The following is a 14754-nucleotide window of genomic DNA, read 5'->3' as shown; positions in this document are numbered from 1 at the left end:
TGAATTTGAGGTTGTTTATTAATTGCACTGTAATAAAAACCTTCACATTAAATCATTTTTATTGGTCCAACATGTTACATATCTCATGTGTAAACATTAGCTCATAATCATTTTTATTGGAAACAATACAAAAGTGACAAAAAATGCTGTTTAAAAATGTTTAAATGAATATGGATATTTAAGCTTGTCCTGATTAGATTAGATTATTTGGGCTAAAGCTTGTAAACATCCAATACCTTTATACTTCTTTGCAAGATGTCAGTAAGGTACTGCTAAACACCGATTCTGCTCCATCACCTAAAACCTACTGATATAGCCACTGACAGTGTGTGGTAGCATGAACTGCATTCTTCAGTGATACAGTCACATCATCTCATTGTATTTTCTTACAATTTAGAAACTTTGGTTTACATCTACCCACATATAGGCAAAGCAGTTTCCACAAAATTGAAATTAGCTTGTTAGTCATTTTTTGTCAGTACTACCATATAGCAGCATCAGCGTAGTATAATGTCCAATAGTCAATACTTTCTCTCTCTGAATCATCTGGTCCCTCCACCTCTCAATTCCTGATCCTGTCCTCCAGAGCCTTCAGCTCTCCCTCCACCTGTTGGGGGAGGTCGGCTCCCACCTGCTGGGTAAAGTACGCCTTCAGCTCCTGGGTCTCCTTCTCCCAGAAGGCCTTGGGCAGGTCGAAGAGGGCACCCATGTCCACCTCGCTGCCCAGTCCCTGCAGGTTGATGGCTCCCTCCAGTGGCACCCAGCCCACCATGCTCTTCTTGGCCGCCTCGTCCTCCCTCTCACGGCTGCAGCGCTTGAAGATCCACTCCAGAACGCGGGCGTTGTCACCGAAACCCGGCCAGAGGAAGGAGCCCGACGTGGGGTCCTTCCGGAACCAGTTGACATGGAAGATCTTGGGCAGGTGGGTGGCGCCCTTGCGGGTCTCCATGCTCAGCCAGTGGGCTAGGTAGTCACCAAAATTGTAGCCGAAGAAGGGGCGCATGGCGAAGGGGTCGTGCATGATAACCTTGCCTGGAGAAGAAAAAAAAAGTATTTTATTCAAAAAGGTCATGGTTTTCTACATTATCACAGAGGAATCAGGGACAACAGTATACCATCATATCAGGTGATATTAACCTTAGAGAGGTTTTTACTGTCTACTCTATAGACAGCTCCTATCCACTTAAATGTTAGAACTGTTCTGTGTTTTACCTTCATTTAACTAGGCAAGTCAGTTTAGAACAAATTGTTATTTAAAATGACAGCCTACACCGGCCAAAGCAGGATGACGCTGGGCCAACTGTGCACCGCCCTATGGGACTCCCAATCATGGCCGGTTATGATACGGCCTGGATTCGAACCACTAGTGAGATACAGTGTCATTGACCGCTGCCACCCGGGAGCCAGAAACATGAATTAAATGATTTAATTAACTTTGACAAGCTCTTTAATGTGGTTAATGAGGTACTGTACCTTTGTACTCAGCAGCTGCTGTGGCCTCAGACCTCATAGAGGCTCCTACAAACACACCGTGGCGCCAGTTAAACGACTCGTACACCAGAGGGACTCCTGGGAAACAGAGGTCAGAGCAACAGTGTAACAAAGTCCCAAAGTGAAACATTGGATAAGAATGTCAATTCAATTATCACAGGGAATCATTTGTATTTGTTCTCGTTACATTAACCAAAACTGTATAATTTACAACACTAGCTACAACACTAGATGCTAGTATGAAAATATATAGTGGTAATCTTAGATGACCTACTAAACCATTGTTTTAGTCATTGGATCAGTAGAGGCCACTCACCCTCTGGCCTCCTGCCCCCGAAGATGATGGCATCGATGGGCACACCCTCGTCACTCTCCCACTGGGGGTCGATGATGGGGCACTGGGCCGCCGGGGTACAGAACCTGGAGTTGGGATGAGCACACGGGCCAGAGTCTCCTGTGAGGAAGAGAAAAAGGGTGAATATGATTGGAACACATTATTACTGTTAGAAATGAATAGTATTAGGACATTAACATTTATATTACATTTTGATTTGATTGTATGTAAATAAATCACTTAGAAACATGATTACATTATAATTAACACTAATAGAGATTCATGGAGAAATGCTTTGTGGTGATTTACAAAGAGACAGCAGTAGAAAAGTGATGCAGTACTTTCTCAAACCAATGACAACAAAAGGACAGTATCATGACGTGTCACCAGGTGTCACTATTAAGACTTACAGCAGAGGTTCCCAACCTTTCTGGTTCGGGGGACCACCAAATCACAGCCAAAAGCTCAAGGACCACCAAATCACTGCCAAAAGCTCAAGGACCACCAAATCACAGCCAAAAGCTCAAGGACCACCAAATCACAGCCAAAAGCTCAAGGACCACCAAATCACAGCCAAAAGCTCAAGGACCACCAAATCACAGCCAAAAGCTCAAGGACCACCAAATCACAGCCAAAAGCTCAAGGACCACCAAATCACAGCCAAAAGCTCAAGGACCACCAAATCACAGCCAAAAGCTCAAGGACCACCAAATCACTGCCAAAAGCTCAAGGACCACCAAATCACAGCCAAAAGCTCAAGGACCACCATTTGCGGAGTCGCAGATATATATATTTTTTTACATCAAATTTCTCAGTAGTCCATTTTAGCAGTGAATGTACATCTATTTTGGGACTTATAAATGAATGATATATACCCAGTAATTCTTGAAGAATATAATCCTCATGAGCTTCGTTCAACTGTCATACCCCATACTCCAATTCGATATTCCCGTCATAAGATGTAATTCTCCCTCGACTAAACCCACAAATTGGGGAAAACAAACATTATTTCCCATTGAACCCCATGGTAAAAGAGACAACTTCATTGTTCAATGTACATGTAAGCAGGTCAAAGATCCTGACCTACGGTTGGCAATGCTCCCACATAGGGAAATGAAGCCTGCGACAAGAGCCCTGTGGCTACAGGTTATTCGGCGTGGGAAATGTGGGGACCCGATGTCCAAGTAGGCTACACGTATCTATGGGTGTGGGGAACATTTCATCACAGGTAAGACATTTCACTTGTTTTAGTCAATTTGTAACTCCACTCACTAGCTGTATAGTCTGTTTGTTTGTGTTGTTGGTCTTGTTTAGCTTAATGTTCCAGTCACGTGGCTGCTAGCACCTTCATGAAAAGGGGCATGAAGGAATCCCTACAGTCAATATTACATTAATCTAAGTAGTGAGAATGCTCGGGAGCAAGTAATGTTGAAAAAGTCATCTTGTACTTCTCTTAAATGTAGTTTTGTAATTGACTAAAAAAAGCAGATTACCAAAAAAAACTGCATTTAAAAAGGGTCAAGTATTTGCTGTGAGCCAACGGGGTAACCTAGGTAACCACAGGTTGTTTTCCCCACAGTCGATCAGGACCGTGACATTCAACTTTTTATTTTACCTTTATTTAACTAGGCAAGTCAGTTAAGAACAAATTCTTATTTTCAATGACGGCCTAGGAACAGTGGGTTAACTGCCTGTTCAGGGGCAGAACAACAGATTTGTACCTTGTCAGCTTGGGGATTTGAACTTGCAACATTCCGGTTACTAGTCCAACGCCCTAACCACTAGACTACCCTGCCGCACTGTGAGTATCAAAACCCAAAATACAGTAGAAACTTGTCCAATGTTTGTAAACAAAGTAAATGTAAACAAACACTGTATAGCCTCAACACAAGGTTAAAACTATTATTTTAATATATTTGATGGGCAGTCCTTGCATACATAGCTCTTGCTTTGAATTTGAGAGTGGTTACATTTCTCCAGGTCCATCACTCAGCTTTTTACCAAAACATTGTTTCATTTAAAGATTCCAGCTTAAAGGGCTTATTATTATTACTATGATAATAAACTATTTGCATTGTGAAAAGTAATGTAAAATAGCTTATAATACAATTAATACTCCCAAGATATATTTAATTTGTATTAAAACTAAAATAAATAATAATTGAAAATGACCACAGTCGTTCCCACTGCACTACAGTGAGTCAACTCTACCTGCTTTCAGGTTGGTTCCCACTGCACTACAGTGAGTCAACTCTACCTGCTTTCAGGTTGGTTCCCACTGCACTACAGTGAGTCAACTCTACCTGCTTTCAGGTTGGTTCCCACTGCACTACAGTGAGTCAACTCTACCTGCTTTCAGGTTGGTTCCCACTGCACTACAGTGAGTCAACTCTACCTGCTTTCAGGTTGGTTCCCACTGCACTACAGTGAGTCAACTCTACCTGCTTTCAGGTTGGTTCCCACTGCACTACAGTGAGTCAACTCTACCTGCTTTCAGGTTGGTTCCCACTGCACTACAGTGAGTCAACTCTACCTGCTTTCAGGTTGGTTCCCACTGCACTACAGTGAGTCAACTCTACCTGCTTTCAGGTTGGTTCCCACTGCACTACAGTGAGTCAACTCTACCTGCTTTCAGGTTGGTTCCCACTGCACTCAGTGAGTCAACTCTACCTGCTTTCAGGTTGGTTCCCACTGCAACTACAGTGAGTCAGTGACTCTACCTGCTTTCAGGTTGGTTCCCACTGCACTACAGTGAGTCAACTCTACCTGCTTTCAGGTTGGTTCCCACTGCACTACAGTGAGTCAACTCTACCTGCTTTCAGGTTGGTTCCCACTGCACTCCAAGTGAGTCAAATCTACCTGCTTTCAGGTTGGTTCCCACTGCACTACAGTGAGTCAACTCTACCTGCTTTCAGGTTGGTTCCCACTGCACTACAGTGAGTCAACTCTACCTGCTTTCAGGTTGGTTCCCACTGCACTACAGTGAGTCAACTCTACCTGCTTTCAGGTTGGTTCCCACTGCACTACAGTGAGTCAACTCTACCTGCTTTCAGGTTGGTTCCCACTGCACTCCAAGTGAGTCAACTCTACCTGCTTTCAGGTTGGTTCCCACTGCACTACAGTGAGTCAACTCTACCTGCTTTCAGGTTGGTTCCCACTGCACTACAGTGAGTCAACTCTACCTGCTTTCAGGTTGGTTCCCACTGCACTACAGTGAGTCAACTCTACCTGCTTTCCAGGATTTGCCGTGCCAGTCGGTCAGGGAGACCCCTGCGGCAGGGGGGTCCAGTCCCTCCCACCACACCCCTCCGTCACTGGTCTCACCCACATTGGTGAACACAGTGTTTTTGGCGATGGTCGCCATGGCATGAGGGTTGGTCTTCAGGGACGTGCCGGGAGCCACACCGAAAAAGCCGTTCTCTGGGTTGATTGCCCTGAGTTTACCTGAGAACAAAGTGACTAGGACAGTGAGTGACAGAGATGCTTGTATGGATTTGTTTCCTGAAGGAAGCACAATGAACTCTAAAACAGGAGGGAGTTGATGGTTATAGTTTCAATGGGTTGTACAAAATGTCTGACCATGAAATTAATAGCCTGACAGTAAATTCAAAGCTTGAGTACGTTACGGGTCGAGTCTGCACTAGTACGTTACGGGTCGAGTCTGCACTAGTACGTTACGGGTCGAGTCTGCACTAGTACGTTACGGGTCGAGTCTGCACTAGTACGTTACGGGTCGAGTCTGCACTAGTACGTTACGGGTCGAGTCTGCACTAGTACGTTACGGGTCGAGTCTGCACTAGTACGTTACGGGTCGAGTCTGCACTAGTACGTTACGGGTCGAGTCTGCACTCGAGTCTGCACTAGTTACGGGTCGAGTCTGCACTAGTACGTTACGGGTCGAGTCTGCACTAGTACGTTACGGGTCGAGTCTGCACTAGTACGTTACGGGTCGAGTCTGCACTAGTACGTTACGGGTCGAGTCTGCACTAGTACGTTACGGGTCGAGTCTGCACTAGTACGTTACGGGTCGAGTCTGCACTAGTATGTTACGGGTCGAGTCTGCACTAGTATGTTACGGGTCGAGTCTGCACTAGTATGTTACGGGTCGAGTCTGCACTAGTATGTTACGGGTCGAGTCTGCACTAGTATGTTACGGGTCGAGTCTGCACTAGTATGTTACGGGTCGAGTCTGCACTAGTATGTTACGGGTCGAGTCTGCACTAGTATGTTACGGGTCGAGTCTGCACTAGTATGTTACGGGTCGAGTCTGCACTAGTATGTTACGGGTCGAGTCTGCACTAGTATGTTACGGGTCGAGTCTGCACTAGTATGTTACGGGTCGAGTCTGCACTAGTATGTTACGGGTCGAGTCTGCACTAGTATGTTACGGGTCGAGTCTGCACTAGTATGTTACGGGTCGAGTCTGCACTAGTATGTTATGGGTCGAGTCTGCACTAGTATGTTACGTGTCGAGTCTGTAGTATGTTACCCTCAAGTCTGCACTGTCGAACTTCATCCAGGCGAGTCTCTCCTACACACTCCACAGTCCAGCCAGGCAGTCTGCACTTCATCATGGCCAGTCTGTTAGTTTTCCCACAGGCACTGGGAAATGGGTCGCCACGTCGTACTTCAGTGTGTGTTGAGGTTAGTGATGCCCAGGATCTGGTGGGGGGATGAGTGACAGAAAAGCCAGGACAGAGAGACAGACAGAGAGACCCACAGACAGAGAGATGCAGACAGAGAGACAGACCCTGAGGATTAGACAGAGAGGACAGACAGATGAGGACAGACAGAGAGACAGAGAGGACAGACAGACAGACAGAGAGAGACAGACAGAGAGACAGAAAGACAGAGACAGACAGACAGACAGACAGACAGACAGACAGAGAGACAGACAGACAGACAGACAGACAGAGACAGACACAGACAGACAGACAGAGAGACAGACAGACAGACAGACACAGACAGACAGACAAACAGACAGACAGAGAGACAGACAGACAGACAGACAGAGAGGACAGACAGAGAGACAGAGAGACAGACAGACAGACACAGACAGACAGACAGACAGACAGACAGACAGAGAGTGTTGCACTGAGTAGTTTCTCCCATAACGTAGGAACGTCACAAGAGATTAACTAACTACTCCCTGCTACTGTATGAGGTACTGACTGTGGATCTGTATCTGGCAACCCATCTCCTGATATTGCAGGTCAGCACAGATATTCCAGTCTGCTTTTCCTGTCTAAGGTACAGTATTCCTATCGGAACCCTTCCAAAAAGGGAATTCAGTGCACCCCTATCAGTTCCCCGTTCTCACCAGCATGTGTTCGGCCAGCCAGCCCTCGTCCTTGGCGATGCGCGAGGCGATCCTCAGGGCGAAGCACTTCTTCCCCAGCAGGGAGTTGCCTCCGTAGCCACTGCCGAACGACAGGATCTGCCTGGTGTCTGGCAGGTGGGAGATCAGCACCTTCTCTGGGTTACACGGCCACGAGTTGACCAGGGGAGCTGGGAGCGGGGAGGGGGACCATGGGAGGACAATGGTGATGGAGGGATGAATGCATATAGAAGCAGTGAATGGAATTAGAGTAAATGGAGAGACGAAATGAAGTGAGGCAACTGTATGGCATAAAGCAGGATGTGTATGGTTATGTAAGGGATGTGATGCGTGACAGCAGATCGAGAGAAGGCCTCTGTGAAATGGTACCTTTCAGTGGGAGGGGTCGACCGAGGGAGTGCTGGCAGCGTACAAACTCCGCCCCCTGTGCCAGTTTGTCCATGACAGGGGTGCCCATGCGCGTCATAATGCCCATACTGGCCACCACGTAGGGGGAGTCTGTCACCTGCACGCCAAACTTAGACAGCGGAGAGCCCACCGGGCCCATGCTGAAGGGGATCACGTACATGGTTCGACCTGAGGAAGAATGGGGATGTTCATTTAAATAAAACATTGAGAGTTAGGCATTATTTTTCATTAGAGACAAGTCTCAGTTAGCTGATTAAAAGAGTTGGTGTCTCCAATTTTTTTGGGGCCCTTTTCAGATAATTATTTAACTCTACATTTTAATCCTAAATTCAACCATTTTATATTTTAATGACTACTGGCCCTCTCACTGTCTAATTAGACTTCAGTGGTATGACACTATAACACTCGACTCAACGTTGAGGTTTAAGCCCGGTTTTCTGGTAGGCAAAAATAGGCATTAAAAAAAAGTGATGAACCCAATTTGACTGAAGAATAACACTCCATTGCAGACTATTTATATAGTGTGGACAGCTGAAACTATAGACGGGATGGTGTAAACCTCCAGAGAGTCCAGAAGGAGAGGGGGGTTGTGTACAGTCCAATACCTGCCATGCAGCCTGGGAAGCGGTCCTGTCTGGCCTTCTGGAAGTCACCCTCGCTCATCCAGCTGCCCAGCTGGCTCTTAGCCCCCCCATCGGGGATAGGGATGGTGTCCCTCTGGTTCTTGGTGACGATCACAGTCTTACTCTCCACCCGAGCCACGTCCTTGGGGTCTGTACGTGCCAGCCAGCTGCAGAGATAAAGGCCATAAACAGACTATTAATTATCTTATCATGCTTTATGGTAGAGTGAGAATAACAGGCTTTTGATGAGCTTCAGGGCCACAGTGGAAAAAGTGATTAAAAAGCCAGATTACTTAGTTTGACAGACTTAGTACTCCCAATAATGTACATATTCAACGTAAGCATTCTTTACTAACCAGAAAAATCACAGCTAATGTATTATATTATTTTCTACATTACCTTCGCTCACTATCTTACTGCTTCCTGACATACAGAGCCAGAGTCCCACCAATCACAGCGGTGATAGAGTAGGTAGGGGACCACGGCAACACTCACCAGTGTGAGAGCCAGAGTCCCACCAATCACAGCGGTGATAGAGTAGGTAGGGGACCACGGCAACACTCACCAGTGTGAGAGCCAGAGTCCCACCAATCACAGTGGTGATAGAGTAGGTAGGGGACCACGGCAACACTCACCAGTGTGAGAGCCAGAGTCCCACCAATCACAGTGGTGATAGAGTAGGTAGGGGACCACGGCAACACTCACCAGTGTGAGAGCCAGAGTCCCACCAATCACAGTGGTGATAGAGTAGGTAGGGGACCACGGCAACACTCACCAGTGTGAGAGCCAGAGTCCCACCAATCACAGCGGTGATAGAGTAGGTAGGGGACCACGGCAACACTCACCAGTGTGAGAGCCAGAGTCCCACCAATCACAGCGGTGATAGAGTAGGTAGGGGACCACGGCAACACTCACCAGTGTGAGAGCCAGAGTCCCACCAATCCCAGCGGTGATAGAGTAGGTAGGGGACCACGGCAACACTCACCAGTTCTCATACTTGGGTAGCCTCTTCACCATGCCGTCTTTCTCCAGGCCAGCTAGGATGTGGGCGGACTCCTCCGCGCTCCCCGTCACCACATGCACATTGGCAGGCTTGCACTCATCCACGGCCCTCTTCACAAAGTCAGCCACCGCTGGGGGCAGAGAGGGGATCGAGGCTAAGGAGCGGACCCCCACGGATGTCCCCACTCCACCCCGTCTGTACCAGGACACCGGGAGGTAAGAGTGGGTGTGTTACAGAGGCTGACAGGAAGGTGCACTGTATTCAAAAACATTCTGTACCATAATATACATGATATTAGCTGTCAGAGGAGCAATACTACCATCATTTAGCAACTTGCAGTTTAAAAATAAATAAACAAATATCCAAAACGGATATCAAATTTAAATCTGGTGTCAAAATAGGCAACAATACAAGCAACATTTAAATACTGGGTAGCGAGATGAATAATGGTTGCAAGATACACAATCAACCTCTTCTGTATTGTTTCAGGGATGCAATTCTATGGAGAGCAGATTAGAGGACAATGTGTCACTACAGTCCTACTATCAGTGCTGGTGAATAATCCACACATCAATAATGCATAGCGGTAATGGACGAATGTAATGTCACTTCTCAGATCGCACTTTTTAGGGTTTCCCCAAACAATGGCAAGCACTGTGAATGTGTTACTTCTGAACATATTCTACAATAGCATTTCATGATCCATACATGTTCCTTCCTCATGATTTAAAAGTCTGTGAGACATATCCCATACCTTCAAAACTCAAATGACTTTCACGAGGAAAGGCCATTGAAAGAGCAGCCATCTTCCTACGCGGTTTGGTTTTGCTGCTCTTCCTCAGGCTAAGTAAGAATGTAAGTAAGTAGCAGGAAGTGGGCAATCTAATGCAAACTGTGTCCAGGGCAGTGCAACCTGAGACTTCAGCTCAGAGCTCTTTATAATGGCAGGGGCACGTAGGGGGGGCTTTCTGTTGTTTGTTAACAACAGTGTTCATAAACAAGGGCAGAACACAATCAGTTACAACATGCGTGAGCAATCAGACTAGCTGACTAGAAAAACCAGGCACCGTGGCTTCACAAAAAAAAAAAAGGGGGGGAATCAATAATAAGGCTGAGAATGACGATATGGGTTCTCAGATACACTCTTCAACTGAACTTTTTTTAAACTAATTTTATTGACATGTCTAGGAACTGATTAGGGCTCTCTTTGGCTCTGGGAGCTGATTTACAATTGAACTCACATTCCAACTCATGGTTATAGGTCCATTAACTATTTGGCTTGAATTTCAAAAATAACACTTTTCTACTAGTTGAAAGATTTGATTTATTTAACTAGGCAAGTCAGTTAAGAACAAATTCTTATTTACAATGACGGCCTACTGGGGAACAGTGGGTTAACTGCCTTGTTCAGGGGCAGAACGACAGATTTTTTAACCTTGTCAGCTCGGGGATTCAATCCGGCAACCTTTCAGTTACTGGCCCAATGCTGTAACCACTAGGCTCCCTGTTACCTGGTAAAAGTGCTAGCCCGCCGCCAGCCCCAATTGGCTGCATCGTTGGTGTCATTAAACTTGACGTGTACATAACGGCCATTTCTAAAGGAAAGGTTAAAGGTTGCCCAGTGCCCTAGGTGCAAACTGAGAAGATAACATGTTGTGGATGGAAAAATGGCATATTGCCAAGAACAATTCTTGCCCAACATCACAGGGAACAAGTGTTATTTCAAACACTGTGTAACCCTTTACGTGATGATACATCATCTTAAAAGATCTTCTCCAGTTCATGAAGTCTCTTATAAGTGACACATTTCTGCATGCAGTCGACCAGATGTGTGTTGAGAAACTTCAGACTGGGAGAGAGCAAGCAAGCAGACAAAAAAAAAAAAAAAAAATGAACCAGGAGAGGAGAAAGGTTACCATGTAGAATGCCATGCTTCAGGCCACTTAAAAAAAAAAAAAAAAGACTTCACTGAAAATCTATTGAGCATAATGCAGGAGCTTTTATTCTGTCATGCAAACATCTAAACTATACACGTGCTGCACAATATTACAAGAAAATAAAAAAACAGTATTTTTTTTAAAAGGAAAGAAAATGTGCTGAACATGTAACATGAGTTCATATCTATAAGCTCTATACATATCCATTTAAGGGTGTGGCAGAAGTCCCAGCTCCAACTACAAGTACCATAGCAGCACAGTTCAACTTAAAGAGTACAAATCTGCCTCTGTAATTTTGCAATGTAGCTCACCAAAAACATAAGCTATATTCAATTACCAGCGCACCCTGCTTTCCCATTGTGGGGCGCCCACAGACATTTCTGTGAAACTGAATGTAAAACCAGGAATAGGCTACAGTGTTATCCTGACTTAGGGAGAGATAAACATGTGAGCACAACGATGACCATAACAATGTATCATTTCTCAACCCCTGTGGCCTTCTCTTTGGGTCCCGGTTGGGCTTTGCATTGTCTCATATACACCAGGACAAAAACGTAGACCAATCACCATGCACCACACACACACACACACTCCCCCCCCCTCCCCCCATTTTGAATGTTAATAGCTTGGTCCACAAGGAATTTTCAGGAACTCAGCAGAAATGCACGTAGCACATGCACACTGGAAATACATTCATTCACCATGCATATACATGCAGAAGTCATTAAAACGCCTAACTCCCATAATGCACTATGATTGTGTATCAACACTCATGCACCAATCACAAATGCACAGACACATGGACATAGATCCTCTCCAGACTGTCAAGACAAGATGCACTCAAGACAGCTCACATTTACTTTTTTTAGTCTCCGTGTGACATCACCAAAGCCTAGAGAAAGAGTTGTGAAGGAGGAACGTAAGAGATTCAAAATGAGGGACATGTCTCTTTGGGTCGTCCTGTCTCTCTCACTTGTTATAACAGGATCTTAAAATTCTTTCCCGTCATTTTCTATCTCAGAGGCGAACAGCTTTTGAAATATGGATGGTCAGATTTGTGCACTTCCAAATCTGCCTAACACAATCCAAGACACAGAGTGCTCGGTGTGTGCTGTGCTATATGTCTGACACTATTGCAGAACTGATCATCAAGATGTAGATGATGAATGGCTCACTGCTTTGAATTTCAGTGCTTCCTCAAATTCTTCAATAGGACCTTCCATTCTACAATGGGAACATTTAAATCCTTAGTTTGTGGACATTTAATCTGTTGTTTATGTATCCTTGATATTAGGTTACGATGTTTCTCTGATATGGCAGGGTGTGTGTATTCCCTGAGTTAGTTTGCCGCCATAAAAATATACCCTATCGTAAGAAGGATGTTTGCCTAGGATTGCTGCCAACAGACATACAATATCTTGAGTGAGATAGCAATAACAACTGGGTAAAGTATCCTATCCACGATAGGGATATTACTAATTCATGAAAACTAATTTAATACCATCTTTTGGCTACCATTGCAGTTTCTAAAATGTTGAAAAACCATAATGTTGCTGAGAAGGCTACACTATACTCTGCTATAGGTTGGTCAATAAGGAAATACACTGAACAAAAATATAATATATATATATATATATATATATATAAAGTGTTGGTCCCATGTTTCATGAGCTGAAATAAAAGATCACAGAAATTTCCCATACACATAAAAAGCATATTTCTCAAATTCTGTGCACAAATTTCTCCTTTGTCAAGATAATCCATCCACCTGACAAGTGTGGCATATCAACAGTATGATTATTATATAGGTTCCCCTTGTGCTGGGGACAATAAAAGCCACTCTAAAATGTGTAGTTTGTCAAACACCACAATGCCACAGAAGTTGAGGGAATGTGCAATTGGCATGCAGACTGCACTGTTGCCACAGATTTGAATGTTCATTTCTCTACCATAAGCCACCTCCAATGTCATTTTAGAGAATTTGGCAGTACATCCAAACGCAGACCACAATTGAATTTTTCAATGGCTATTTGAATGCACAGAAATACCATTTAGAGATCATGAGGCCCATTGTGAGGCCCATTTTTATCTGTGACCAACATATCTGTATTCTGCATATCTGTATTCCCAATCATTAGAAATCCATAGATTAGGCCCTAATGAATGTATTTCAATATAATGATTTTCTTATTATAAACTGTAACTCAGTAAAATATTTGATATTGTTGCATGTTGCGTTTATATTTTTGTTCGGTATAAATTGAGTTACAAATGGCAAAATGTTAAGATACTCACCTTCTGATAAGTCCAAGCAAAAGGCACGACATCTTGTAAAATATTAAAATGGGGTAATGAAATATAAAAGTCTAAAAAAATAAATATATAGAGAGAGAATAAGAGCGTCGTGTGCCCTTTAGCACCAACTACAACTCATATCTGATTGGTCTATGAAGAAGAACTGCACCGCTGAGGTTGCCCAGTACAGGCTAATGAAAGAACTTTGCACTTTGCAACACGTGTAACAATTTATCGGAGGCAAACACATTGACTGAATCTAAGTTCTGCGCATCGCAGTCGACGATGATGCTTAGGTTGATAACTTTAATGCAAACGAATAGCCTACCGATTGCATATATAAATATATTTATACACGCAAATGTATATGTATTTCGTCAAGTAATCCAGCAGTAGGCTATTGATGTAGCTAGATCTTCGTTATAACCGTTCAGAAAAAAAGTTATAAAAACAGGACAATCTGAAAACAAATAAATGGACCGCGAGGTGTCTGATTTTATGTTAAAATTACTCGCTTTCAATAAAGCATGAAACAGCTAAGAGGCGCATTTCATACGACTATCCTATCCCTGCTCCTGCCTCCTTCACAGCCAACCAAACCGCCTCTACCGGGTGATGCAAGCTCTGAAGTTCCTGTATCCGCTAAGACACAACAGCCGCCCTGCCCTGGTGACCCTCATATATACTTCAGCAATGGTGACTGGTGGTGGATGTAAGGCACGTACAACCTATGGAGAATCAATGTTGAGGGAAATAGTTGTCCGCTTTTGGTCTGTGCTCGAAAGGGACATGCAGAGTCAGCAGAATAAATGCAAAGTCATTGAAAAAAAATAGTACAGCGGAAGGATATCTCAAAATGACAATATTGGCTCCGTAAATTCTCTTGATCCAGCTGGTGCGATGCAGGTTATCCAACAAACGTGTTATTACATAAACTAGTAGACCTACCTAAATGATTACACACTGCCATGGGCCTACCTGTTGGACAAATAGGCCTGACAAATTCCCGAAACTATGTCATCATGATTGACACCTGCGTTATGAGCAGATGTCATAACCTATCATGACTTCTGTGCATCTTTAGTTAGATTTTGATAAGGGCAACTATGAGCAGTATGAAGCATACTAGGCTGAAAGTATATGGGATTAATCTAAAGATATTTGCTATCTGTGATACCGCTATGTTCTTTCTCTTTTTCATTGTACTTTCATTCAATGTGTTGGATGCCTGAGCTGTATTCGTGGATGGGACAAAAAGCTTCTGATCTGTTGACCAGTTCTGTCCAGAATCTACCAAGCAATGCAATGTCTGAGCCTGGTCTGAG

General features: G+C 44.3%; 1 protein-coding gene across 1 annotated transcript; it reads right to left on the bottom strand.

Moving 5' to 3' along the window:
- Nucleotides 1-13752, bottom strand: LOC112215306 (phosphoenolpyruvate carboxykinase, cytosolic [GTP]). The gene is given in 12 exon segments (XM_042298748.1): nucleotides 1-1032; nucleotides 1474-1569; nucleotides 1808-1945; nucleotides 5054-5269; nucleotides 6329-6351; nucleotides 6353-6468; nucleotides 6470-6487; nucleotides 7146-7333; nucleotides 7533-7739; nucleotides 8177-8361; nucleotides 9180-9392; nucleotides 13430-13752. Coding segments are annotated over 12 exon segments (1902 nt in total). The 5' UTR covers nucleotides 13462-13752; the 3' UTR covers nucleotides 1-562.
- Between the last annotated feature and the right edge of the window lie 1002 nt (nucleotides 13753-14754).

Source organism: Oncorhynchus tshawytscha, linkage group LG16 (genome assembly GCF_018296145.1).
Source record: "Oncorhynchus tshawytscha isolate Ot180627B linkage group LG16, Otsh_v2.0, whole genome shotgun sequence".
Lineage (NCBI taxonomy): Eukaryota > Metazoa > Chordata > Actinopteri > Salmoniformes > Salmonidae > Oncorhynchus > Oncorhynchus tshawytscha.
The sequence above is the reverse complement of the archived record's forward strand: the minus strand, read 5'-3'. Positions and strand labels throughout refer to the sequence as shown.